General features: G+C 42.7%; 5 protein-coding genes across 7 annotated transcripts in view; 3 read left to right on the forward strand and 2 right to left on the reverse strand.

Annotated features, from left to right (window-relative positions):
* Positions 1-1,380: 1,380 nt before the first annotated feature.
* On the reverse strand, positions 1,381-9,800 carry dars2 (aspartyl-tRNA synthetase 2, mitochondrial). Its single transcript, XM_080837958.1, has 17 exons — positions 9,233-9,800; positions 8,954-9,053; positions 8,788-8,854; positions 8,536-8,628; positions 8,345-8,440; positions 8,073-8,196; positions 7,932-7,978; positions 7,660-7,766; positions 6,063-6,132; positions 5,640-5,819; positions 5,399-5,506; positions 5,135-5,197; positions 4,385-4,537; positions 2,861-3,079; positions 2,319-2,429; positions 2,113-2,188; positions 1,381-1,720 (listed from the first exon to the last, which is right to left on the reverse strand). The coding sequence occupies exons 1-17, from the start codon at positions 9,408-9,410 to the stop codon at positions 1,548-1,550; spliced, it is 1,965 nt and encodes a 654-aa protein (XP_080694084.1). The 5' UTR covers positions 9,411-9,800; the 3' UTR covers positions 1,381-1,547.
* A 392-nt stretch (positions 9,801-10,192) lies between these two features.
* Positions 10,193-12,203, forward strand: cenpl (centromere protein L; the record flags this gene model as incomplete). The annotated part of the gene is made up of 5 exons (XM_080836144.1): positions 10,193-10,206; positions 10,567-10,723; positions 10,834-11,085; positions 11,188-11,739; positions 12,114-12,203. The coding sequence occupies 5 exons, from the start codon at positions 10,193-10,195 to the stop codon at positions 12,201-12,203; spliced, it is 1,065 nt and encodes a 354-aa protein (XP_080692270.1).
* A 252-nt stretch (positions 12,204-12,455) lies between these two features.
* klhl20 (kelch-like family member 20) lies at positions 12,456-22,003 on the reverse strand. Of its 2 annotated transcripts, none has more exons than XM_080838139.1 (13): positions 21,899-22,003; positions 20,952-21,017; positions 19,146-19,512; positions 18,523-18,729; positions 17,317-17,475; positions 16,780-16,874; positions 16,395-16,510; positions 15,789-15,972; positions 15,081-15,224; positions 14,572-14,705; positions 14,198-14,406; positions 13,932-14,038; positions 12,456-13,806 (listed from the first exon to the last, which is right to left on the reverse strand). In XM_080838139.1, the coding sequence occupies exons 2-13, from the start codon at positions 20,972-20,974 to the stop codon at positions 13,722-13,724; spliced, it is 1,830 nt and encodes a 609-aa protein (XP_080694265.1). In that variant the 5' UTR covers positions 20,975-21,017; positions 21,899-22,003; the 3' UTR covers positions 12,456-13,721. The 2 variants fall into 2 exon arrangements, with proteins under 2 accessions (XP_080694265.1, XP_080694264.1); XM_080838138.1 differs by lacking the exon at positions 21,899-22,003 and adding an exon at positions 21,798-21,897.
* Positions 22,004-22,518: 515 nt separating this feature from the next.
* On the forward strand, positions 22,519-24,170 carry ankrd45 (ankyrin repeat domain 45; the record flags this gene model as incomplete). The annotated part of the gene is made up of 5 exons (XM_080838140.1): positions 22,519-22,753; positions 23,277-23,444; positions 23,535-23,629; positions 23,735-23,873; positions 24,069-24,170. The coding sequence occupies 5 exons, from the start codon at positions 22,519-22,521 to the stop codon at positions 24,098-24,100; spliced, it is 669 nt and encodes a 222-aa protein (XP_080694266.1). The 3' UTR covers positions 24,101-24,170.
* An 808-nt stretch (positions 24,171-24,978) lies between these two features.
* The window catches only part of rasal2 (RAS protein activator like 2), a 51,341-nt gene continuing 48,848 nt past the window's right edge, over positions 24,979-27,471 (forward strand). For both annotated transcript variants that reach the window (XM_080837675.1, XM_080837676.1), the window contains exon 1: positions 24,979-26,004. In XM_080837675.1, coding sequence (XP_080693801.1) covers positions 25,836-26,004 — 169 coding nt within the window. In that variant the 5' untranslated portion in view covers positions 24,979-25,835. The remainder of the gene's footprint in view (positions 26,005-27,471) is intronic.

Consider the following 27,471-nt stretch of genomic DNA (forward strand, 5'->3'; position numbering starts at 1 on the left):
CAGTCAGACTTGGGAACATTTTTTAAATAAATCTCACAAATTACCATCAGCGTGGTCAGTCTAAGAGCGGCATGTCCTCTCACTGTCCTTCTGAGATTCAGGCCGCCCAGCTGCACAGGAAGCATTTTTAACAACCTGCTTCCAGGAGACAACTATATGAGAGACAATGATGAGACAGCCTGGACCAAATTCACTTCAACCACGCAGTGGACCAAATAAGAACATTAAAAAAAAAAGAACATTTTCTGAGTTGCATCAGATTTCTTTTTTTCTATCCTGACTCATTCGTTGCTGCTGTTGGAACCCAACTGTAGACTTTGTGTGGGTTGACTGGCGCGTTGCATCAGCTACCATGGCTAGCGTTCCCTCGTCCTCACACCACTACTGTCACATCAAGCAGGCAGCTTCCTTTAGCCCCATCCAGTGAAGCAGGAAAGGAAAGTTTTCCTTTTGAAGCTTTTGGATCTGTGACAGCTGGGGACGGAGAGAACAGAAAAAGGGATAAGGCTTCTCTCCCCACCACCTTTATATTTTTCTCTCTCCCTCACACACACACACACACACACACACACAAAGAACAAGAAAAAAACACACGGCACGCCAAAGAAAGACATTAGATGTGTTGGCTCTGTGTGTTTTTTTTCCACTGAATTAATGAGAACAGCTGCACACAGGTCTGCTAGCTCACGCACTCCTCCTTCGAGAGGAAGAGGAGAAGGTGGTGACGCTGGCAGGTAGTTCACAGCTCAGCATTGAGTGCTATAGTGAGGGAGGAGGGGTCATAAACAGAAAAAAACTATTCATCCAGCCCCCATCGCACACGGTAATAAGCAAGCAGCTGGAATGACACACACGAGAGCATGATCATCCAACCAGAAGAAACAAAACATTTCTATCTTAAATACTGGCTGTCAAAATATGATTGATTATCCAAGGTTTATTCTACATCAAGAGGGTTTGCCAGATGATTTATACTTGGATGTACATTCAGCTATACTATGTGCATTTATAATTTACGAGTTTCAAGGTTAATCAGGTAAGAACAAATGGGCGTTGCTGTAAATTGATGTGTTTACAGTAAGACTGGAGGAGCCTGGGCTCTGGCATGTGCAGTGGCCTGGTTAAGTATGTCTGCCTGCAAAAATAATACAAGCTGAAGGCTAATGCTTCAACGGAACAATGCTACCCCCTGTTGGAATATGCAATACTGGCAGCTCATGTCGGAGCGGAAGGAACAGGACATCAATCAAGATTTTGACATGTATTTTATTTTATTACAAAAACATATAGATGACACAGAAAACCAAACTGACGATTCTGAATATGAATGTATTTTATGGAACAGAATGAAGAAGGCTATATTCAGCCAGCCTAGCTCAACAGCTGAGCTGCAGACGTTGCATTGCCTTTATCCTGGCAGAGGGTTAGCACCATGTCGCATTCCCACACAGGATAAATCCTCTTTCCTGTCAGGAGAAGATGCACTCAGACACATTCACAGAGAGCTCACTAGACCGGAGTAAAATGGTGGCATTAATGGCAGGTGTCTATTTGTCCCCCTCAGGCCATGTCACTTTGATGTGGTAAGGCTTCAGTTCCTCTTCAGACACAAAGTCAGGTGCTCGACTCATCAGGTCATGACCACGGAACGACTTGGGGAAGGCGATAACATCCCTGATGCTGGGGGCACCAACAATAATGGATACTAGGCGATCAAGTCCTGTAGGAACAAAGAATAAAATATTTCTGAATAGTTTGGATAAACACCGCCCATGTTACTGTATAAATTAGTTTAAAAAAAAATATATCCCATATGTACATTATGATAAGAAGTGCGTGTCAAATAAGGGGTCACTGCAGATGTTTCAAATTAAGACCCTCCATGTCAGTGGCTTTAACATTATTTTAGAATATCACAACCTTTACTTCTGGTTGGTCTACAACCCAATTCGATTTGACAAAATCCTTACTAATCAAAATATGCAGTAATTTATGTCAGATTAAGCTCCCGATTAATAGACGAACCGCGAGGAGCTTGCAGGAGAAGGATCATGTACTGCAGGCCACAAATGAAATAGCTCTGACTGCTGAGCAGCATATGCCACAGCTTACCCAAGGCAATGCCGCCGTGAGGAGGGGCTCCAGAATCGAGAGCCTCCAGGAGATGAGAGAGCACGGAGAGGTCCTCCTGGAACGAACAAAAGCATATCAGAAAACCCACTCAGGGCTCTGGATTCGACCAGCCCGGGCGGGGTCAGGCCGCACCTCTCTGACCATAATGGGCAGGCAACCCAATTACCAGGTTAAAAAAAAATTACCTGCAGGATGGTCTTCAGAACGTATCGCTGCTCCGAGGCGCTGTGAATACGAATGGAGCCTCCTCCAATCTCGCAGCCATTCAGAACCAGGTCATAGTGCTGGCCGCGCACCTGAGGCCAGACAGAGGAAGACGGGAGGTGCAGGCTTAAGGGGATTTTGAGATAAAGAGCTAAAGTGGGCTTGCACGGCTTCCCAGACTGCTTCACCAGGCCCAATGTCTCTCCGCTAAGTGACTTTAGCCCTGATTCAATGAATCGATATCTGACTTTCCAGTCTGCTTGGCTTAGAATGAAATCCTCTAGTGCTTCCACTACATGAAATAGGCCTCTGAAATATTTATGTTGTAAAGTTTAACGTTGTGGTTATCAATAGTTTAAAGTTTAATGACTACAAATATCCACATAAACAGTTACCCATACGTAGCCTACATCAAGAATAGTCCTGCATTTAGTCATAAAATAAATCTAAAATATTTAACACTCCGAAACTGTGCTGCTGAATCTCTGGCCTGAAGAGTAGGATTACAGGAGGTACAGCTTACCTTGTGAGGCTGAGAGTACAGGAGATGGGTGTCTTCCGGGACGGGAGCAGTGAACGGGTGGTGAGCTGACTCCAGCTGCTCTGGGTCGTCTTCTTTGGGAAGGAACAGGGGAAAGTCCACCACCCACAGGAAGTGAAAGACAGAGGGGTCACGCAGCGCCACACCGTGGCCCTCAAGCAGGTCGGCACACTGCAGCCTTAACTTGCCCAGGAGAGGGCGCTAAGAAGTGAGGAGGGGAAGGCCAGTATTAGTATCAGTATAAGCATTATGTATGGGAATCCACATGTTCCCAGCCTAAAATCCTAAAATGTAAGGTTACCTATGGTATGCCAGGTTGTCACCTCTGATCGGTAAAGTAGTCAAAATGGAGTCTAGCAACTAATGTTTTGTGGAGGGGTTAGTTTAAGCAATCTGAATTTCTGGCTTGTTTTAAACTTCACACTTGCTTGTTGTATACCACCAACTACATTTGTAATGCACTGGCTAATTAGGAGATGCAGGTGTTTATCAAAAGTGCCTCTGACACCTTTCACTGACCAGTGGTAAGTACCACTAGGGGGAGCTCCAAAGACTGGTTACTGTTCAGTGCCTCTGACAACTTGCACCGATGACTGTTTAGTATTGCTAGGGGGAGTTCCAGAGGGTGTTCAGTTGTAACTGACCAGTGTCACCATCAACTTATAACTTACACTAAAGAATGACCAGTGTTACAAACCTCTGGTCAGTGCAATGTTTCCAAGACACTGACCAGTAGGTAACCAGTTCTTCGACCTCCCCCTAGTGATACCAACCAATGGCAACTATAAGGTGTCAAGAATGACCAGCTGACCTCTCTCCTAATCAGGCAAACCTGCACAATGAAACCTCTGCACCACTAGTTAATAAGACGGCAGACACAGACAAGGTCAGAAACTAAGCACGAACAGTAGATACTGACTTGAGCTAAGGATTCTGACCTTGAGGATTTTTGTATTATATTTTGAGCGTGGTCTTTGCATGAGCGAGTCTCTTCAACTCCACTCCCCTTCTCCATAGATTCTGCCTTTCATTGACCATTCCTCCCACATCCTCCTCACAAAAGCCTGCTATTGATCCAAAGCCATATCAAAGATCTTTCCTCGAACACTAAGCAGCAAGCCATCACTTTCAAAGCCAGACACACCATCTGCAACAACCGTGAATAATACTGCAGCTGTAACCTTATAAAACGAGAAGGAGGACGTCAATGCACCATTTAGGCTGTGGTGTCACATCACAGTCTTTCAGAATAGGACAGAGTAGAAGACAGGCCCCATGAAGGCAGTTACTTTGTTTTGAAGTTCTCTGATCAAACTGTATGACAACTATCCCTCCCTCCCTCTCCTTCTTCCAACCCACCTCAAACATCTGGATTCATTTAAGGCATTTGACAACAAGCTTTAATGATGCTAAATCTGTATAACAACACCATTAGCAGACCACAGCTGAGCAAGAGGCGGGTGACAGACGAGCTGGCTGCTTTGGGCCGGATGGCTCGTTCCTCACCACGTGGTCCCGGGTGCCGGCGGCGAGAAGGACGAGGTCTCCTGCACTAGCTAGGGTCATCTGGAGCAGCTGCAGCCTGGCACCGCCCGAGAGGTGCCTGCTCAGGGGCGACTTCAGGGAACTGTCGGGCCTCACCAGCGCAATGCTCACGTCCTGCGGAAAAGTGCAAACTTTAAAAAAAAAACACAAAACCCCACAAACATACATGGAGACATAGACACATGCATGCACACACACACACACACACACACACACACACACACACAGATGACACACTAAAAAATAGACACAATCACACACACAATTATCATTGTCCCCAATCTTGGTAAGAAATTCAGGCATTCTGGATGGGGTGGTATACAAAGAGTACACTGAGAGCAGCGATTGGAGACCAGCCAGTGGCAGACACACCGAACAAACACTCAATATCAGGTGGTGGTATCGCCCGCATCTGTATGTGCACAGAATCATATTACTTTCAGCACTAGGATAAAATGGTGGATGGTGGAAAGTTTTGAATTGAGTATTATAGCCAGATAATGGTCAGAAGACGATTTGTACACAGAAGATTGACAGGGAGTGGAAGAACCATCTGCACATACAGTATATAAAAACAGGAAAGAGACCACTATGATAATTCTTTTTGTTTAAAAATAGTCTGCCTTAGCAAACAAGATAAAGTGCAACATTTTGTGTCTGGATCAGCATTTTCTGCGCATACCACTAGCGTCTCACTTAAAGTGTATATACCTGGTTGAACTGTGTCTTGGCAGTTTCTTTGAGGGCTTCTAAGTCTTTACCCTTAAGATGTTTCTGCGATCAAAGAAAGATTAAGGATAAATTCACATAGAATGTATTTGTTGTTTATTAATAAATAATACATTATAATTATTTGTTTGTATTCATAACCTTTGTAGCACTAGATAAATGGAAGAAAAACATTGTTGTGAAAACATTGTTCACTTAAGTCTACATGGCAAAGGGGAAAAGCCAGGCAAAAGTTGTTCTACTTACAGCTCCATCTGACACACGGATCGCCAGGACACAGCCTCCTGGTTGCTGAAGAGCATCCCGCAGGAACTGGATTTCAGTGTTTCCAAAAGCTTCACTAACATCTACAATCTGTACAAACACAAAGTAAATACTGTTTTGAAATAAACCAAAATAAAATATCTATACAGATACAGATGAAACATTTCTGTCATTACATGGTCAAAGAATTAGAATCATAGTTAATAGTGTTGAATTCTTTGACCTTCATTTCAAATCTGGTGTCCGGTTTGTCCACTCCATAATCTCTCATGGCTTCTTCATAAGTCATGGAGGGAAACGGAGTGCTCATGGTCCCCTTCTCGTCTGGCCATGAATACTGCACCAGGCCTTCAACCAGGGCCTGGATCCCAGCCTGATCTATAAAAGACATCTCAATATCCACCTGCAAGGACAGCCAGGACATGGAGCCATTACAGAAGCAGTTGCAGTGAAGGCACGAGGTTTGAGTGCTGATTTTCATTCAGAGCAGGCTCCAGCTCTGCCTATTAAGCGAGCTGGTTGGCTGACTATGTGGGAGTCAGAGAACCAGGCACATCATTAAAGCAATCTGTAGCTCAGCTGCTCTGGTCACACTCCTCTGCAATTCTCCCTCTCAGGCGTGGGGCTGCGTTAAACATATCATTACCTGCGTGAATTCCGGCTGTCTGTCAGGCTTTGAACCCTCGTCTCGATAGCAGCGAGCCATCTGAAAGTACCTGAGATGACATCGAAACAGAAAAAAATATCAGCAGTTTAAAGCTGCCATATGCAGGTGGAATTATATTGTGACGAGTTACAAAATGTGATCATCCACTTTATTATTTGTCAACATTGGGCCTCATTCTCGACAGCAGTTGGGAAGACTTTCAGAAGGAACTCCATTTCGGTGGATTTAGGAAAACATTTGCCATTCTCCATAGTTTTTTCTTCTGTGCTTTCTTCTGAACTTCAGACGACTTTCAGAACGCGAAATAGCAGTCGTAACTCTGCCGGAATCTTCTCAAATGCGATTCCACGGGCCATCTTGTGGTTATTTGAGGAATCGCGTTGAGGAATGATATTTGAAAAAACTCTGTGTTAAAAGGGTTAACGGTTGAATTTGTGAGAACCCGTTGGTGATTGCGTTCACGTCAACTCTACAGACATCCTCGGATTAAAATAATTATAATAATAATAAATACGAGAATATTTGTATCATTAACAATTACGTTTCACTTTGGACGAAGCGTCTGCTAAATGACTGAATGTGAATGTAAATGTACACGAACACTGCAAATGTAAGTTAATAAATAAATAAACACTAAACCCAATCTCTAAGAACCATCACTGCACTTACTGCGATTTATACGCCTACTCGTGACCAGTCTTCACACTCGTTTTTTTTTTTTTTTTTCAAAGTGACTTCTTAAATGTGTTTTACGGACTTCGGAAGTTCAACTTAAGAAAATATCTCCATCTTATTAATAAACACCTGTTATGAGTTGCTTTCGTGTGGATTTGGGAAATTCCGACAGTACACTTGGCTATGGCTGCGTGCCCTAATAAGGAGCTGGCGGGGCGTGTATGTATGCAAATCCACTTTCACGAGAACGCGCATCAATCTAAGAAACTAATCCGAAGGAACACAGCTGAGAAGACTTCGGCTGCTTATGAACACATTTTCAAGCGAGCGGGAATGCAGCGGAAGCGTTTCTCTTACGTTGTTTTTGCCAAATCGTGTAAGAAACATTTCTGAAGAATTACAGAAAAAGATCGAGAATGAGGCCCATTGTTCTATTAAAGCTGGCAATATATTTGGCAACATTGCGCTGTAAAACCCGTTATTATATGGCCACGACAGTATGAGCGTTCTGATTGGCTAATGCATAGTCATGCCAGCCGCGTATTGCCCTCCTCACCGGTACACAAAAATCACATAATGAAGAGCCTTGGTGGTTGCGGGTAATGATATGTGTATTTATTTCAATTTCAAACCATCAACTATATAACATCTAAATGAATTTACGAATGCTTTAGATGCTTTCTCCTTGAATGCCTTGAAAACTCTACAAACTTGCTTCTACAAGTCAGGACACTATCAATCAACTGATTTTTTAAATTTCCAATTTGATCCTTTTTCTTATTAATACCGGTACTTCATTTGAAGACTTAAAGATCGAAGATTTAAACCAATTTAAAGCGTTACTAGCAACTGTAACTGGCTTCAGCTAAATGACGACTCTAAAATCCTGATAATGAATTACCTGTCCATGCCTGCCACCATCAGCAGCTGCTTGAACTGTTGTGGGCTCTGGGGTAAAGAGTAAAACTTCCCAGGCTCCCCAGAAGGTACAACAAACTCTTTGGCTCCCTGAGGAGAAGAGTGGAGAGTGAGGTGAGGACGCTTCTTTTGAAGGAAAAATTATGTATCAGAAGGAAGGTAAACTGTTATGGAATTGGTATTAATTATAATCAATATGGCGAAAGATAGAGAATGAAGGGGCATTTTCAATGGATGATAAACAAAAAGACCTACACCAGGGGTTCTTTTAAATAATGTTGGCGTTTCCACGTCCACAAATCCTGCAAAAAAAAATTGCGAACACAGTCATATAGTGTATGAGTTTACTGGGCCAAATATGCACTAAATTCCGAAATATTTATAAAGTCTTCCTACCATGTAGATTGCAAAGGTATTCTCTCATTTTCATCACCAGACGAGACCGTACTCTTAAATTATACTGCATCTGTGATGAGCGAAGGTCAAGGTAGCGGTATTGCATTCGAAGAGCCTCTGATTTCTGCAAGGCAAGCATAAAACCAGATTTGCATATTCATCTGAGACAGCCATAAATCAAACATTCGTCTAAATGACTCTTGACCAATCAATCTTTTTACATTTTGTATTAATAAAACTTGTTATGGGTGGTCTTTCCTATTAATACTCACTTTAACAAAGTCTTTAATTTCAAAAGGCAATTTTCGGCATTTATTTAAAACTTCCAAGCTGTCAGCACAGACCTCAACTTCTCCTGTGGACATTGCCTGAGAGAGACATGAGAAAACAACACAAAGTTAAGCATTTTGCTTCAACACCAATGCTAATTATTACCTTTCTTTTAATAAGGTCTCACACCGACCTTATTCTCCTGCCCTTTTGGACGAAGCTGCACCTTTCCCCTCACCATGACAACAGACTCAAGGGGCAGGTCAAAAAGAGTTTTCCTAAGAACCTGTTTAGATCAAAGACACAAGGTTAACACAACAGCATTTGTGAAAGGTTAATATTAGACAAAACCTGAGACTTGACCTAGGCTATGTGAAACATGTTTAAATGTTTACGGCAAAACATTCACAAAAACAATTTTAATGCAATACAGCATACAACTTACCTCATCCTGGGGGATGAGGATTTGAACCAGTCCACTGAAATCTCTCAAGATCACAAATAAATCCTGTCTGTAAATGGGTGGTAAGTCATTATGAAATTCTCAAAACTCCACACATAGGCTGATAAGCACAGATTTTGTGACATAGTGCGATTTAGTTTGCTCTGACCTCACGTATTGCACCCAGCCATACAATGTTACTTCCCGTCCAATGTGTGTCGAGCATAGTTCTCCACAAGAATGTGTTCTCAGAGAGAAATGATTATTATCTGTTAAGAAATACAACATTGACATAAACTCTACAACAAGAAAGAAAATGGGTAAACGTCCACACAACAAACTTTCAGCTTGTTGATATAAAAGTGATCACTGTGACATGAGATTGAGTGCTGACACAATGTTATGATCCGAGTTTCATCAAGCGTTGATTTTGAGTTGGGTGATTTACCTGAGATGCTGTTTGAGACGCTTCTGAGTGATGCATGGCTCCAGATCCAAGAAGCCGTGATTCGTGTAGTGGCACCCACCTTACGAGGGTAGAAAAGTGCAGTTCTTCCCAGAAAGGAGGCTCTCAGTAGAGGCAAACACAGACCTTTCCGAAGCAGAGTCTTGTATTTGCATGACATTTTCTTCACGTTATCCAAAAAGGCGAAATTATTTCAACGTTGTATTTAATGAGACATGATGTAACGTTAATGTTACATAGAGCTCAATGCAACTGATGTTCTAGATAATACATACATATGTATCAAAATACTGCTTTACAGTTATCAACACGTACCATTAAAACTTCTGTCATACGTGAAATATAAAAATTGTGTATTACAGAACACTGATGGTGATTTATAGAAATAAAGACTCATCTAAGGTGATCTCGACCCATGAGTCTACAGCCACCTTCCCATTTAGAAAACCCTTTACGAAACAAAAACTGCGAACAAGTTGGGCATCAGTTCAAATCACTATATAATTGTGATAGACCAGACATGACAGCTTAGGTTTATCAACACGCGTTGTAGTTTGTGTCAAAGTCATGCAAAGACAGCGCCTTCATGGCTAGCTCTATTCCGTGCCGCTAAAGGAAATCCGGTAAAATCACGTGGTACAAAATGGACTATACCAGTCAATAGGAATTCAAATTGTCCATTGAAGATTGTAGTTCGTTTGAATCTAGTAAAGTAACTTATTTCATGAAGTACGACATTGTGTCAGTTCTGGTGTTCAAAAACAACATACGGGAATGTATTCTTGCAGGTTTGCTTCAGCATACATAAAATACACCAACCTAAACAAACACGTCGATTTTTCTTCAATCGACTTGTAAGCCTACCCATTGCACCGAATCCAAAGAGCGGTACGATTGGATAGCGCGATGTTCAAAAAATAGTCTCGTCTCCGTTTGCCAGCGATGGACGTACGAAGGTACTGTTCAATAATGTTAGCAACGGCTTGTAAAACTAAAATGATGATGCAAATGCATTTAGTTCAATATGTCGTTAGCCTGAGCTTCATTATGACCGTTATCAGTTACAAGCTTGCAATTTATAGCTAGCTAGCTATCGCTAGGTTTCTGAATTTCTTGTGGAATTAACGCTAGCTGTTGAGCTAAAGTCATTTACTAAATGTATGGTAACAAAGACAACTAAGACGACCGAGCAATGTTGTGTCCACCATATAATGTTCCAATTCGATTTTGTCTTTACGACGATATTAAATATGTGCCATAACTAGCTGTGTACACAACTAATTAAATCAACACTGTCTGTCTCTGTAACAACCCAGCGCTGTGAGTACTCCTGTGACCCAATACACACATCGACGAAGTAAGAGCTATGGTCGAAACTTTGACGCAACATCGCGTTTCGGCTACACTCCTGGACAGCTAACAATAACAAGAATACAAACAAGCAGAGAGACCGCCAAAGCTCGCAAATTAACTGTAAGTAAAGGATGTCATGTAACGTTAGATTTAATGTTATATCATTACAGTTACCATTTGTTATTGAATCATGGGTCAAGCCTTTGTTGTTGTTTTCCTTTCTTCAACAGGAAAAGGTTGACCCCGAGCAGTTGGCCCTTTTAGTCAAAAAAGAATGGAAGCTGTCTTACGTCACACCCTTATATAAGTTTAGACACACACAGTTAAAAATCTACTCCAGGCATCTATCCGCCTTTATAATGGCAGAAAAACAACAGGGCATGGCAGTTGAAGTTGGACTTGAGGCAGGCTTTAAAGTCACATTTTCTACAGTTCTTGGAATGGCTGAGACAAAGGATGACGCTGAGACTGTTTTCATACAGGTAGGGCTTGTGTATAACTAGCATAACTATGAAATCTACTTTCAAGAGTTAAATGTTTGGGTGCCATTAATGCATCATCTCCACTCTTTCCTGCGGTGACAGATTCACAATAAACCAGTGTTTGCTTCAGAGGGAGATGCCCCTAAGGTTGTGTGGAGTGGATGGCTGACCTGCATCAATGGTGACCCAGAGTACCTCCAGGCTCTCCCACCAGAGTTTGTCAGTTTGCCCTTGTTCTGCTCAAGTGGTGCAGAGTCTCTAACTTTCATGGTCAAGTCATGGTTTGAAAGGACGTTTGACTGCAGCTTCGGATCAATGGGCCTCGACCCCACCGATCTCCACTGGCTTGCTGCCCTTTGGACTGGTTGCCACAGTGACAACAACATCAGATCTCTGAAGCTGGCGTGGACGCTGCCTTCTCAGCCGCCTCTTGACGTGTCGCTCACGGTGAATGCTCAGGATGCGTGGGACCTGTGGGATAAGGTGCGTCAGCAGGACAGCACAGACAACTCGATCAGCATCGAAGAGGTGAAGCGCTTCATAACGGGCATAGAGTCACACTTCTTCAGGCACTTCAAGGTCTACCTGTCTGCTGGGGTCCTGAAGAAGGTCTCCACAGCCCTGGGATCAGTTCACCTAGATGGGAAAATCAAGGTAGGTTTGCCAAGCAGATTTGTGTAAAACTAAAAGGTTACCTAGGATCACATTTAGAAATAAATAGAAACATGCATGTGTCGGGGATCGGTGAACAGGTTATTTTAAATATTAGGGACGATCACTTTATGACAAGACATTTGGGGAATAACTTTTGTTTAGATTTTATTATTTTTATATTGGAGTATGGTGAGAACTGACTAGCAGGGCTTTCTTTCAAAAACTAACAGTTTGGCAAAATCACCACTCACTTTAATCATTCTGATTGAATTTTCACTGGTTCTTTGACATCTGTCTTCATGAATTGGATGCCTCTCTCCTAATAATATCAAGAAACTAACCAATACATTTGGAATCTCTTCCTTTTCCTGTAGATCACCTGCAGTGACTACATGATCACTGTACTGACACTGTTAACCGAATGTGCCATCCTCAGGACGCCAATTTTACCTGGCCTATTTTAAAACAAATATTCGGCATGGATCTTATTTATTAAAGTTGCCTTTTGGTCCTTTGGATATTTATGTCCAAAGTATCTGTGTTTAACATAATAATACTTTTATATTACTGCTTTAAATGTAATCTATAATTGTAATTGATATCTTGGTATTTTGTACATTAATCTGTTTCTATGCTTTCAGTTTAAACAGGGATTTGACCTTCACAGAGTAGTGTGTTGAGTACTGTTTTTTTATTGTTCTTTAAATATTTCTTTGAAATAAATGGACAGTGCAGTCAAAATGGCCTTTCTGGTGTTTACTACTAGATTAAAAAAAAGAAAAAAATCACTTCAAGTTACGCAGTGACATACATACCCACTTAGATGGAACACACACATTGCAAGTCTTTAATAAGCCAAATGCATATTCATTGTTCGACAGTTAATACCCTAAAACATCAGTGACATGTGCAAATGATAAAATGGAAACTGTGTTTAATGCATGTATGACAACATATTTAAACGAGAGAAAAAAAACATTTCAGTAATATGGGGCAATATCACTGGAAGTATCTGGCAGGCCCAGCAAGACGTGAATGTGAAATGCATATCATCCGCCAATGAATTAACCCATATATATATATATATATATATATATATATATATATATATCTCTCACTGCGTTTCACATGTCTATACCTTCAAAACAAAACACAAAAAAAGGGGTTAAAGTGCATGGTCCAATTAATTTAGGTGCCCTTTCATATAAAAGTAAACAAGAGTGATTGTGTATAACTGATAACTTCTAAAAATATTCACCAACACCAGCAATAGTAAAGTAACAGTATAACTTACTTTTCCACAGCCTTTGAATTGGAAAATGTCAACTGCAAGGGTTGCACATTCCGTTTAGCAATGCTTGGTGAACACCATGGTACCAGAACTGCAATCTACAGGTCACTGAAGATGAAGCTATAATAAGTCACAGTGCATCCAACTCTGATGAAGTTTTTTTAACTGACTGAAGGATGAGCTTATTTTTGAGGTCTGGAGACAGAGTAACATTACTGTCTCCCTAGCCTCTTCACTGTATCTTATAGCCTCTACAGCATCAGTATGCCACAAGGCCTCTTTTAAATTTGGGGCTGCAAAGAATGCAGATGTGTCCACTGCCTCCAGAGAAATCTAGACTAGTCTTCACCATATCCACTCAAAGCTTTCCCCATGTCCTCGGGAACAAACAAATGTTCACTGTTGTCGCTGCAGAGACGGCTGAACAATGACAGATCCTCAGCTCGAGTGCCACCGGTCCTCTCAGAAGGCCTCGAGTTGGTGTAAAATGCAGTCCAGTGGGGGTATGAGAGCAGGGGCCGCCAGAGGAACTGAATGACCAGCTAAAACAGAATGACTCGCGTGGCGTGGGGGTGACTCCTTGGCTTGCCATCGGAATGGCCAGAGATCAGTTGCAGTCTAGAAAGTCCTATTCTTTTGCATGATGCACAATGTCTGTACGGTAGGCACCAGCTGAGTGGGCGTGGGAGTGTTACCATATATGTGATTCACAGTGAGTCATTTTGATAACACCAACTCCTCCTCCCAGTCTCCGGTAATTCATCCCGCCATAAAGCCTGTCAGAATAGAGTTTGACAAAACAAAGTTGTGGTGTTGTTTGAAGCCAGTAGAAATAATCAAGATAATGATGATGATAATGATGACGCTACTTCATTTTGACTAGTTTCATTAAACATCTTACCTCCATGTATTAGCATCAGGATCATACACCTCTATTGTTTTCAGGTATGTTGTGCCATCAAAGCCTCCTACTGCCATCAACTGCCCATTCACAACTGCTAGACCCACCTGCAAGAGCAAATTAAAAACGTGATCATTGCCAAGAAGCTTACATTGTTTCGGTACTAAGACAGTACCTTAAAGGTCACTGTACCAACCCTAATCATTACTCCACCTCCTCATGTAAACATAATCGGAATTTGGCTGGTGTAATCAACGGCTACACACCCCACTTCTTCGAGACGTCATGGCGACCACAGGGGACCACTGATTGGTTCTAGGGTTGTATCGCTCGGCGCTGCTCAGCTCTGTGGTATCGTCCCGGCCACCCACAGAGTAGATCATGTCCTGGTAGACGGCACAGCCCAGGTGCTTCCGCCTGGTACCCATTGGGGCCACTGTGTGCCATCTGTTCTCCTGGGGGTTATAGCGCTCCACTGCAGACAACACAACAGACAGTCAGTCAGTCAGTCAGAGACAGGAATTCACAATATCATTACGTATTGCAAATATATGTAAATATACACATGCAATATGCATAAACTTATGCGAGTTTAGAACGGCATGTTGCTGTATGTTATCTGAATGGAGTAGTTGGGCACCTGTATTGAGAGGGGACGTTCCATCCGACCCCCCCACTGCGTAAAGAAATCCCCCCAGCACAGCGACTGCCACACCTAGCCGACGGGTGCTCATGGAGGCCACTCGTGTCCACTTATTCTCCTTGGGGTCATACCTGCAGGGGCAACAGGACAGATATGAAATGCATGTGTTGCCTCATTCTGTTTTGTCATGGCACCGCCAGGCAAGAAGCTGTCAGGTGGTAATGGCTGAACATCTTTGTGAAGATACTGCCAGGGAGACATCTGCGTACTGCAGAATTTGACAGGTTTAATTTTGCTCTTCTGTATATGCAATGGCCATCAAAGTTGGCCGTTTGTGTGTCTGTTGGTTTGAGGCATGTGTGTAAGGTAGGCTCTTGGATTACAGTTCAGTGGATTTGCCAGCTGAGAAATGACACGATCCTCCAGTTGATCACACACCAGGCATACGCTGGCATGCAAATGTAGAAACACCTGATTCAGTAGAATTCATGGAAGGTAAGACCCACCTCTCTACTATATTGAGACAGGAAACTCCATCTTGACCTCCAACCGCATATAAATAGCCTCCTAGCACAGCTACGCCTACACTGGTTCTACAAGTACTTGTGGGGGCCACATCACTACTCCACTGGTTCGTCTTGGGGTCATACCTGTGGGCACGAAAACACACCATCACACTTCTGTTTATTTACTAGAACTAGACAATAGTAAAACTAGACAATATGCCTCAAATCCCTGAAAACAACATGCTGTTTTCTACCATAAATGGAATTATGTAGTTACTATTTATCCCAGGGCATCAATTCCACTATTTTCTTGTGACATTTCAGAATGATTATGATCAAGAATAAGATAGATAGATAGATAGATAAAACTTTATTGCCACACAACAATGTTGGTGGTATTCTTTGTCATAGGTAGCTCAGGCCAGTAGGAGGGGAGAGAAGGGGGTAGGGAAAACAAAAATAAAAAATACTCCAGGTCAGCATTGTGAGTTCAGGAGCCTGACAGCAGAGGGGTAGAAGCTGTTTTTGAAGCGTGTTGTTCCAGCTTGCATGGATCTAATAAGTCTAAAATGAGAACTAACAACCCACATAGTCCTGAGAGGGCTATTTTTTTCCATACCATCATGCAAAATAAGACATCTGCCAGGAAAGGGTATGTGAGGCATCTGGTCAGTAATAGTCAACCATGAGTAACAATGAGCAGCCCACCTCTCCACACTGTTTAGGTACGAGGAACCATCATGGCCGCCAACTGCGTAGAGGAGGTCGTCCAGCACGCTGACCCCAACGCCACAGCGTCGCTTGCTCATTGACGCCACCATGCGCCACTCGTTTGTCTGCGGGTCGTAGCGCTCCACACTCGAGATGGCATCGCCACTGCACCAGCCCCCCACTGCCCAACAAGAGGAGGAAGGGATGATTTCAGTCTCATGAGTCATCGCAATAAATCCACAGAGGTGGAAAATGTGAAATTAATGTTTTTACTTCTTTCTTATTTCTCCTCGCACACTCACACACACACACACACACACACTCACTCACACTCACACACACACACACACACACACACACACACACACACACACACACACACACACACACACACACACACACACACACACACACACACACACACGCACACACACACACACACACGTTTCCCCTCTCTTTTTCTTTATCCACCCATATCTCAAGAGTTCAGTTTCAATGCACTCCATTTTTCCCCTGTTCAGGAAAGATATCTTTGACCACAACATACAGATGTGCTTTGTTGTCGTTCAGGGGCTGTGATGTGCTGTGGGCCTTGTGACTTACCTGCAAACAGAACCTCCCCACAGCGAATGGGCTTGCGGGGTCGCGTGCGAGGGCCTTGCATGAGGGGACGCTCTTGAGGCAAGAGGAGGTAGTTCTTGGCTTCATCCACCAGATCTCTGAAAGATGAAAGAGAAAAAAAAAATGTGAGAAAGAGAGTGCAAAATAAAGAACACATCTGCACTAGGTGAGAAAACAGCGTGTGTTCATAACTGAGTGAGAGATGGACTCCATGGTAATTAAAGGCTGTCCAAAGCTCGAAGGAGATAATAATGAGGTGATATTAATGGAGCTGCTAGACGAAAACCCTCATTCTTAATCTCTGACCTCTGGAGTTTACAGTCAGAGACCAACAATCAACGTGGAATTTATGCACGACCAAACCCACCTGCACTCCTCATCGCTCTTAATGAGGGGGTCCGACCCCACTGTTCCCACCAGGAACTTGGGACTGAGAAGCGGAAGACGAACATGCTGGAGGACCTGTTGCCATGGAGAGATGAAACCTTGAGAAATATGTTGTGTGGGTAATGTCGCAGTTCATCTTTCCTATTCATTCATGTTAGAATGGAAACCAATTCACACGCAAACACTTTGCAACACTCCAATGTGCGTCAGGGTTCTGTTGGCCTGTCTGGACATTGTAAATTGATAAACCTCAACCTGAAAGCAACTACTCTGGTAAAACTGCTGTTGATTTTGAACGTACTATATAAATAAATGTGCCTTGACTTGATAGTGTATATCTTCTTTCAGGGGTGTGTGTGTGTGTGTGTGTGTGTGCGCCTTGACTTGGTAGTGTATATCTTCTTTCAGGTATGTGTGTGTGTGTGTGTGTGTGTGTGTGTGCCTTGACTTGGTAGTGTATATCTTCTTTCAGGTGTGTGTGTGTGTGTGTGTGTGTGTGTGTGTGTGTGTGTGTGACCTGTGGCAGCTGAGGTCGACGCTCCTGGATGCTGTATTTGACCCAGGCCATGACAGCGTTGAACACCTGCTCCTCACTCCGAACATTCAGCTCATCACTGGAGATGATGTCTATGAGCTGATTGGCTGGGAGTAGCATGAACTCCTCGCTCTCCATCACCTGGCACAATGAGGGGGACCACACATGTGCACAAACACACACACACACGGAGACAGACACACACACACACGGATACACTGTTTTAAACCGCTTCTGACTCAGGGAAGCTCTACTGAGCTGTTCCATGAAAACACACACACACACACACATACACAAACAGAGAAAGGAAAACACCAAAGCAGGACTAGCCTGCCCCCTCTTATATTTACTGGCCAAGGACTTGGAAAGACTCTTCAGCCTCAAACTGACACCCAATTCCAGCACATAGCAACAGGGCATTTTGTACCACTTGCTAAGGTGGTGTTGAATAAATTATACCACAAATAAAGGGCTATTCCATAAACTTCCACCCTAAGCACTGAAACTCCTCTGAAACTTGCGATATTTCAAGGTCCTAAGTATGACTGGAACATTGTAATGTTCAGCTAAAAGACACAGACTTTATGTTTTGAAGTGTGAGACTGCACACTGCTACACTCACTCCCCTCCCCCTCCCCGTCCCCGTCCCCTCTAATTAAAACACAGGGGAGAGAACCTGATACCACCAGGGAATCTGATTCAGATTCCTTCCTTGGGGTAAAAATAACAAGGAGTTGCAGCGTCATCAAGGAAACCTAAGACACTTCTACTGCAGCTGATGCTGCTGGCAGTGAGAGCAGACACCCTGGATTCTGACCGGATCAACTTTACTGCCTGGAAGGAAGTAGGGCTAAAATTGGTACCAGTGGCACACATTCACACAAGGGGACACCAAGGGCTTGGTTCCTAGCGAAACCAAAGTAACCACAGCACTTTGTTGGTCTGATATCTTTTGCCTTTCAGCTAACTTGAGGGAAGCAGAACAGCATACAATCTGAATAGAGAAGAAGGAAGGCAAAGCTAGGGAAGTGACACAGTACACAAGAGAAGACTAAGCTTGCACATAATGAGAGAATAGGTAAGACACATTTGGAAACAAGACTTGAGATTTTGAATGTGTGTGAATTTGTGTGTGTGTGTGTGTGTGTGTGTGTGTGTGTGTGTATATGACTGGCAGACAGGCCTCACCTCCTGGAAGTTGTGCTGAGTGAACTTGTCTGCGATGCGCAGCAGCTCGCGACAGGAGTGTGTGTCTGCGAAGGCACGGATGCCCAGGCAGTTGGAGGGGTCCAGCTGCCTCTTGAGGAACTCGCAGCAGGCTTCTTGGATCTCAGCGAGCTGCAGCAGACACGCGGCCGGCAGCAGGGTCTGCACGTTCCCCTCCTCCACAGTCACCTGCCAGCACACAGCACAGCACATCAACCACACACCTGGACAAATGCTCGTCCTGACATTAATGAAAGTGTACATACATGTATATAAAGTTTACACACGGGCAGTGTGCTTGTTAGGGAGAATGGATGGATGGATGGAAGGAGAGAGAAAAGGGGAAGGAGGACACAGGGAGAAAAAATACAGAAGATAGAACAAGCAGCATGTGGGACAAGTAAATACCCAAACAAGCATAGTGCTAGCCTTCCCATACCTCACATTTCCTCTGTGGTCGTTAATCTGGCAGCATGTCTGTCTGGATTTTTATTTGGAATGAGAGGTGCTAATTGTGTTCTACATGCAGGGCCAATCGGATCAATAACAACAACAAATCTACAAGACAATCCAATAACAAAGTTCCCTGAACCTCCAAGTCATACCTGTGAAGTGTAGGCAAAGTCAATGAGCAGCTCCATTGCCCGCTCGTCGATGTCTCGGATCACCACCTCCGTCTGCCTGCTCTCCGCCAGCTCGCCCGTGAACATGGCGCGGAAGTAGGGGCTGCAGGCCGACAGGATGACCCGGTGCGCGTAAATTTTCTTTGCTCCGACCACAAGCACGACATCGCACAGCTCACGGTGTTTGCGGAGCAGGTTGATGACCTCCAGCGTCTGACGGGGGTGCTTGTCGGACACATAGGGCATCCGCGCGGGCTGGGGGACACCCTCAGGGAGTTTGTTGGGATCACCAAGGGTGCAGCGACTGGTGATGTCCATTCCGGTGTTATCTGGGCGTGCACTGGTACCCCTGGGTGGGTGAGAGAGAGGAAGGCGAAACCATGAGTGACACTCATTTAAGAGAGAATGCCAGACTTTTTCCAAGAACTGTCTGGGTGCATGACAATGACATAGGTATTCACTGTATGGTGGCCTAATCCAGTGTTCAACTCCATAGTCAGCAAATGCTCCTCGTTATAAACAAAAACCAAGGTCAGTCCTTCAAAACATGCCATATGTCAGCAAACACAATGGAAAGTGTTGCTGATCCAATTCTCCCTGTTTAAACATTTTTTCCTCCCCCAAGGAGATTATGTTTTCAGTGCAGTTTGTTTGTTTGTCTGTCTACGACGTGTCTGTTTGTTTTTTTGTTTGTTTGTTTGTCTGCTGCAAGATTACAGAAAAGATACTGGCCCATTTTCATGAATCTTGGTAGAAAGGTGCATGGGCCAAAAAAGAATCCATTACATTTTGGAGGCGATCCGAATCACGGAGCAGATAAACAAATATTATTCACCTACCCTTTTAGTTTCTTTAAGCATTTCCTAAACCTTACTCACAATTCTGCAATGTACAAAATAATGTAGCCATGGTGACAGGTAGGTAACCTAGCCTCTAAGCACAATTGTTTATGGTGTTTAATGGGTAACATGACAAAACATGACAAGATGGGTATGCTCATTTTGTATGGGTTCAGAGTGCAATTCCACACAGTCTGATTTCTGTCTCCACTCAGCCCAAGAGATAGAACACAGAAGACTGACAGCAAACCCCGGAGATAAGTGATATTAAGAAACATCTCAATGCTCCCTAACTGGCAGAGAGAGACAGAGAGATAGAATTCAGCCGTGGCATTCAGGACAGAGAACCCAATCCTAGAATTCGGACTTCCCCAAGATCATTATTAACCGCTACACATAGGTCAGAGAGAGTGCAAATCCATTCCCTGTTTCTCCAGCATCTGTTCCAAGTCAGTCTCCTTAGCAGGCCTCAGCAACTCCTGTCATTCAAAAGCTATCAGCTGTTCCAATTGCACCCCTCATTATCTGCACTCTGTAGACTAGCCTTCTATCAGCTTGCTCAGTGTTGGCACCTTTTCACAAACATCCAGTCAATAACCTTTTTCTGGCACTGGCTATTGGACAATATGTTGATATAATAATGTGGCCATTGTTTGATTACATTTCTAACCAAACCAAACATCTAGCTTTATTCACAGCTGCCAGAAACTCAATGACTGAATTCAACTTTAAATGAAGTTGATGCAACGACATAGCCTAAAGACTATGGTTGAACTGCTTCAAGAAATGGTTGTTTCACCTCACTAACTGCACACAGAGTATGTCTTCATGGAAAGTATGTGGTTTATTTGTGTTCAATTCTGTTAAACGTATGAATAGCACAACATAATATCTAGTTCATAGTGTGATGTGGACTAAAGGAGGGCTGAAATAACCTTTTCTTACTAACCTGCGCATTGGCTTTCCGTCCATCCACAGAAAAAAACAACCCTTTGCGGTTCACCTCTCTGTTCACCTGTAATACAGATATGCATTAAGTGAGCTATGAATTCACATGTAGATTATCTTTCCATAATTCCTCATTGGAATTAAATTAACCTCAAATGGGAGGCATTGGTCTTAGATCTAGGTAACTCTGAAATACACGTAATAATGGTGAAAACATTAAAATAATCTGAAAGGTGTTAATGTTTGCAACACGTCGTATTATTTGTAGTACGAAAATGCTAAATTATTGACTGAAGAAAGCAGCCTGCCTTAAGCTAGAAATGCTTTCGGATAACATCAACATTATGACCATGACACGATATGCAGTAACATATGGCATAGAAGTAAAAACCCCGTAGTTAACGTCGTAGTGTTACTTTCCTTCAGCTCCCTTCACTGAAGTACCAGTAAGACAGTCAGCTCTCCGCAACCCATTTTATGCTAACTGTCACAGCTTACGTTATAGACTTAACTAAACTGTCTGTTAGCTACGGCTAACTTAACATAGAGAGTGTAAACTGTCTTCCTAAATTGCTAATCAACTACACAGTAAACATGACTGTCGGTTCGGGTTGATCACAAATTGAATAGTACTTAGAAGGCGCTAGTAAAACTATCACTAACGTCATCGAAGCTAACCGCTAGCTAACTAGCTAGATTCCACAAGTATTCGCATAGGATTTAATAGAAGTGGCTTCAAATAGCCTGCAAGCTAGCTCACTATTTCAGTTCGGGGTTGTCAGTGGTTCCCCCTACATACACATGGTTAAAAGGCAGACAAAACTAAACGTAAAAGCATCAACAATACCTCATCCGTCCATTAAAATGATAAAACATCCGCGTCTAAATGGCTGAGAGTGGGATTTCAGAGGTAAACCCGAGAAGGACTATTTAATTTCTTCCACAAACCCCAGGCAGGATGTGTGCGTGGAAGACGCAATCCCCGGGTAAACAATCGGCGCTTCTTAGTTCCGCTACAGTAAAAAAAAAAAAAAAAAAAAAAAGGTCTTGCCTGTAGGCTTAAATGCTACTAAATTATCTATTACATATATCTCACGGCATATATCTCGTATAGTACATCATACTTGGCCTCTCCCCTAATAAATGTATTTGAACACCCCTTTGACTAGCACTGTTGTCCAAGTGGAAAATGCTGTAGTGTAGGATCTATACAGCCCATGCCTAATGACAGTCATTTCCTTACTGTATCAGTAGATAGACTAAATCTATATAGGCTATGGAACTGGTCTGATGTTTCGTTACCACGTATGAGCCCAAGGAAGTGTGCCCGAAGAAAGGTCTACTCCATTTTAATCTAGGATGAAATGGTCCTGTGTTATATTCTGCATTAAACTTACTTTAATCAACCCGACTGTTCTTTTTCTATTTTCTGAATGGGTTCAAATTAATGATTTGTGGAAAATGTAAGAGTTCTGGAAGACCGTAAACACGGAGCACGAAACTTGTGGCAACTAGTATCTATGGAGACGGAAAGAAACACGGACTCTTGACCAATACGCCTTGTAGAAATGCAATCCAGTTGTGTTGGTTCTGTTTACCAGTTAGCATTGGCAGGTGACGTCCCGGGAATACAATCCATTTTGGAAAACGAGCGCGACACAAATGAAGAACGGCCTGATTTGTTATGGGAAAAGGATGACTTTGGTAGAAATGCCTTGTTTGCTGCGAGTATGTTGGGACGAAGCAATGTGGTTCGAGAACTTGTTGAACAAGGTGCTGAGGTGAATACATGGACAGTGAGGGGTAGGCACGTTAAAACTCTTTCACGAATACTTTCATACTTGATGATATAGGACTACATAGCTGCTGTTCAGTGAGAAGCCTCTCTCTCTCTCTCTCTCTCTCTCTCTCTGTGTGTGTGTGTGTGTGTGTGTGTGTGTGTGTGTGTGTGTGTGTGTGTGTGTGTGTGTGTGTGAGTGTGTGTGGAACCTGTGCACCTAGAAAGAGGGCACACTTTTCCCTGCCTCTCCTTCCTTTTCGTTTTCACATTCTCCCTCTCATGTGTGTGTGTGTGAGTGCTTCGTATTTTCACCATGATAAATAGCTACATAAACAATAGAAGAATATAGATGTAGGTGACCACAACAAATGTTGCATCATTCAGCCATAAAAACTAAAAGCGTCAACTTTCAAAGGCATTAATTTATGTTATGAACCAGAATCCCATACAAAATACATGACAGAACATGACAAAACAATTCATTATGCATGGATTTTGAATTCTCTATGAATTTAATATGGATTTGTTGTTGGTTTACACCTCCAGGTTATTCTCCATTGCACTATTCTGCCCTTTGGGGTCAACTCGATACCCTGAAAACTTTGGTGGAGCTCGGTGCGGACATTCAAGCTACAAACTTCCGTGGGGAACGGGCAAAGGAAGTTGCGTCTCGCTATTCAAAAATGGATTGTGCTGACTATCTTTCCTTGGCTGGTGAGGGAGAGAAAGTTTCAAATATCAGGACACTGTGTTCAAATGGTTCCAGGTTGCACAATGCTGTAACATTTACTGCATCCTCCTCAGAGGCCAAACAGAGCTTGCAGTCATATATCACAATGGTTCGAGAAACCCTAGCAGATCCAGAGAAAAATCATGGGAAACTGAACAAGGAGGACAAGGTAAGTTTACAATTATTAATGCTCTTCTTGTTCTTCTTGTAATTGTTGTGGTTGTATTGTTGCTGCTCATGTAGCTGCTACATCATGCATCTTTTACCCCTTTAGAATATCTGTATTAACACCTGCACAGCAAAGTCAGATTGGATCCTGAATTCCAAAAGCCCAACAACTCAAGATTTCTGTGATCAGAGAAAACATCTTGAAGATGTCCTCTCCCCCATTTTGGCCAAGTTAACCCCTAAAGGTAATAACACCGCTTAGTGATCACCCACACAGTTAAAGCCCTGAAGTAAAGCAATTTATCATGATGAAATGTTTACACCCTTTTCCCACCAATCACACACAGAGACTTAACCTTAGTAGAAAAGTAGGCTACAACAATGCCCCGTTTTATACACATTGCCATATTGTGATACCTAATTTTTCCTTGTTATTACAGCTGAGGCAACTTCCAAACCGAGTAAGCAGTGATAAACATCGGGATGTTACAGATTCATTGTATCAAAATTATACTATAAAACTGAATGAACACGTCAAGAAGTCCTTACATCCACACCAAAATAAAGAAATGCGTTTCCAATTTTAACCAGTAGGTGTCTCAGTGGTGTCATGGTTTGAACAAAATATGCTAGTGAATATAATGTATTTGTGATGTACTTCATGTTAATTTCATTACACATTTACATACTTAAAGATTTGTTTTAAATGTTTGGTTGACAGTACATTATTTACGTAATGTGTAGAATTTATTTTATTTTAAGGAATACTCGGCCATATAATTGCTGCTAGGCTCCACCAAGCTGAATTTAGTGAAACATTATCGCTCTGTATAAAATACAATTGTAAGTCGCTATGAGCCTGTAATGACCCCTCTGTGTCAGACCCCTGTGGCAATGTACAAAACACATTCGAATTTAAACATTAGCTCTATCTTTGTCTTAAGTTAAATTCAATTGTATTATATATATATTTTTTAATCAAATGAATTTCGTTCTGTATACAGGCTATACCTATCTATCTTTATAGGCTTTGTGTTTGTCTCTCTTACAAAAGAAAATAGTGGTGTGTTTTGACGATGACAATGACTGACTGAAAATAAAAAGAAAACTGAAAGAGTATACCACATTTTGAGCCAAAACATAAAACCTCGGTATAGGTTATCCTGAAAGTAATCATTCAACAACAGACGAGACAAGGTTGTGCGAATCGAACGACTCTGAAATCCTCTTGTCTTCCCTGACTCCCTTGAATAGAGACTGGCAAAGGCATGTGATTGAAGGGGAAATCTGGTCTGGATTTTTAAATGTGAAGGGGCTGCTGTGTGCTGACCCCGCAGTCGGAGTGGGTAACACCAGTCGTTCAAGACACCGGCAAACTGGACAATTGAAAATTCACTATGGATTGAAGACTGGAACTACACTAACAGTTTTCGTCCAGTTGACAAGCTGAAAACTTCTGTCATTGATTTGGGAAGCTGTGGAGTGCCGACGTTCTGAGTCTATTGTGCAGTTGTCGCTAGATTTCGCTACGGCGGTGGAGTCATCGGCAATGCATTCGAGCCACTGCCCACAGTTAGCGTTAGTAACTGTTAGTTAGCAGCAAAACAGGACATTGCTCATATAACCTCACCTCTTACTACAACTGTAACGTTGTTCAGTAAGATAGATATGCATATACATTTGAAACAGTCGCGATAACTGTAAACAAAACGTTTAATGCCTATCCAATGGGGAAACATCTGGGTTGTAGTTAAGCGTAGTGGAATATGCTTGCAGTTACTTACCTTTACCTAGCCAACAAGTTATTTAGCAAACCATAGCCAACTAGGAAAGTTGTGGTTATTGTACAGTACTGTCAACGTGACGGTACCGATTACTTTATCTAGCTATCCAGATAGTTCTTATCCACAGAATCTTTCGTCGGTAGTTTAACACGTGTACAGCCAGGATAGATTTTTGGATTAGCGTTAGGGCTAAACAAAGAAGATGGGACATCCTATTATAGAAGCAACGTATTTATTTGGACGTTTGTTAAGTTTTCATTGAAACGGGGCTCTACGTCTTCTCAAGTGCAAAGAAGCTGTTCTTCATTATTTGAACGATTATTTGTCGATCTGTGACACCGGTGTTACACACCACAGCACACTCAACAGCGGTTTTAATTTTCCTTCCTATTTTCTCACGGAAACGTCGTGGACTTTCTGGACATGGACTCACTATCAGTCCCTGGGATTTACCGTGGCGCTATTATGGAGAATGATTCGACCGCTGGCGACGTGGACACTATTCAGGGGGGAATGGTGTCTCTGGACCCTGTGGTTGACGGCATTTTGATGGATTCATTTTCCCAGCAACAAGGCTGGTTGCGCGTATATGGTAAGCAGTATTTCATTGTGTCCAGCTGCTGTATTTTCTGACTGGATGGATGAGTTAAACGCAATGGGCGCTCGGGTTGAAAGGTCAGAGGCAGTAAAAGCACCAGGCTTGACACATCCATAGGAATATATAAATGTAAAACATTAGTAAAATGGCATTGTTAAAAAGACGGCTACATTTTATTTTATTTTTAATTCATGCGATTCCACGAATGTCGTTCCAACCTACACCTCCCGTTTTGGCTGGTTGGCAAAACAGTGTTTCATATCCATGGCCACCAGCATGCTATCGTTCGAAAACCTGGGAGCACCGAGGGCAGCCTTGTTCTTCCTCAGGCTGTAAGCCCTCTTCAGTTAACTGCTCAACATCTTGCGTGGCTCCTACATGCCCTCCAAGACTACTTTATTTGACTTCGTGGCGAGCTAAAAAAAATATGTTAAGCCCACCCAAGAGCTGGATCCTTTTTGAATACAGAAACGATACTGTTGTCGTCATACTCCCATAAACATTATGACAGGAAGAAGGCATCACAAAGTTTCTGTACAACAAATTGGAGAGGGGCATACTGTTTACACCGCTGCAGACACTTTCCATGGCTGTCAATAGACTTGAGAGACCCGTCCAGTGAAGCACTCCCCTTACTATTACAATCCCAGTTGATGATGATGATGATGGCCACTCAACATTATTTCTAAATAGCTTCCAACATGACCTCAGCAAAACGGTACAGGCTAGTCCCACTGGAAGTGAGTGCAAGACCAGTCAAGAGAGCAGTGATTACTCAGGTGCCAGACAAATCCTGTTAGAATTGATTTATGATAAATGACTGGCACGCTAATGCTCTGTAAAATCAAGCATTTGCCATTTCCTGTTCAGCTTTGGTAGATCTTTTCTTCACAGCGTTTGCGTATCTTGGTTCACAGAAGGTGAACAGACAGGTGTGAACACTAGGATTAGCACTGGGATTACAAGTATACTTTAGCATGTTGACTAATAGTAGTTTTGGTGCATTGAGAATCACTCACCACTACCCATGATGGATCAATTCTAATTACTCATCTGATCATAAATCTGTTAATTCATTGATCTATATCTTTATAATATTGCGATACTATACTGTGGCAATTTTTTATTCTTTCTTTCTTGTTCTTCTCGCACTAAATACCTGGAGCCAAATGTTTTTTTTTCTCGGTCTTGTTCAGAGTACCTTCCCCAGTAAGGGTACCTTTCAACTCAACATTGGTTAAATGTGAAGTTGTTTGGCATGACTACCTGTCTCCAAAACTTTTGTTTCATGTTTACAACTTTAGTCTTGCTGCATACTGAAGGTGGCAACAAGCTATTACTGGCCTGCTTTTGAGGAGCGAGAGGATGAAGAGGAGGGAGAGATGAGTCATGCCCGATGGGACTTCTTTTCTTTCTCGCTCTCTTCACGGCATTATGGAATAACCATGCCAAAATCAGATA

The sequence above is a fragment of the Sprattus sprattus genome, assembly GCF_963457725.1.
Source record: "Sprattus sprattus genome assembly, chromosome: 4".
Classification (NCBI taxonomy): Eukaryota; Metazoa; Chordata; class Actinopteri; order Clupeiformes; family Clupeidae; genus Sprattus; species Sprattus sprattus.

Bases quoted from the DNA above. Each gene is read 5' to 3' on its own strand.
- dars2 (XM_080837958.1), bottom strand. From the start codon at position 9,410: ATGTCATGCAAATACAAGACTCTGCTTCGGAAAGGTCTGTGTTTGCCT. The intron at 8,197-8,344 runs GTGAGTATTAAT...CTTGCCTTGCAG, and splicing joins AAATTAAAGACTTTGTTAAA to AAATCAGAGGCTCTTCGAAT. The intron at 2,189-2,318 runs GTAATTTTTTTT...TGTTCGTTCCAG, and splicing joins TTCTGAAGACCATCCTGCAG to GAGGACCTCTCCGTGCTCTC.
- klhl20 (XM_080838139.1), bottom strand. From the start codon at position 20,974: ATGGACGGAAAGCCAATGCGCAG. The intron at 18,730-19,145 runs GTATGACTTGGA...GTGTGCTGGCAG, and splicing joins ACTTTGCCTACACTTCACAG to GTGACTGTGGAGGAGGGGAA. The intron at 15,225-15,788 runs GTGGGCTGCTCA...TCGTGCCCACAG, and splicing joins TACCTAAACAGTGTGGAGAG to GTATGACCCCAAGACGAACC.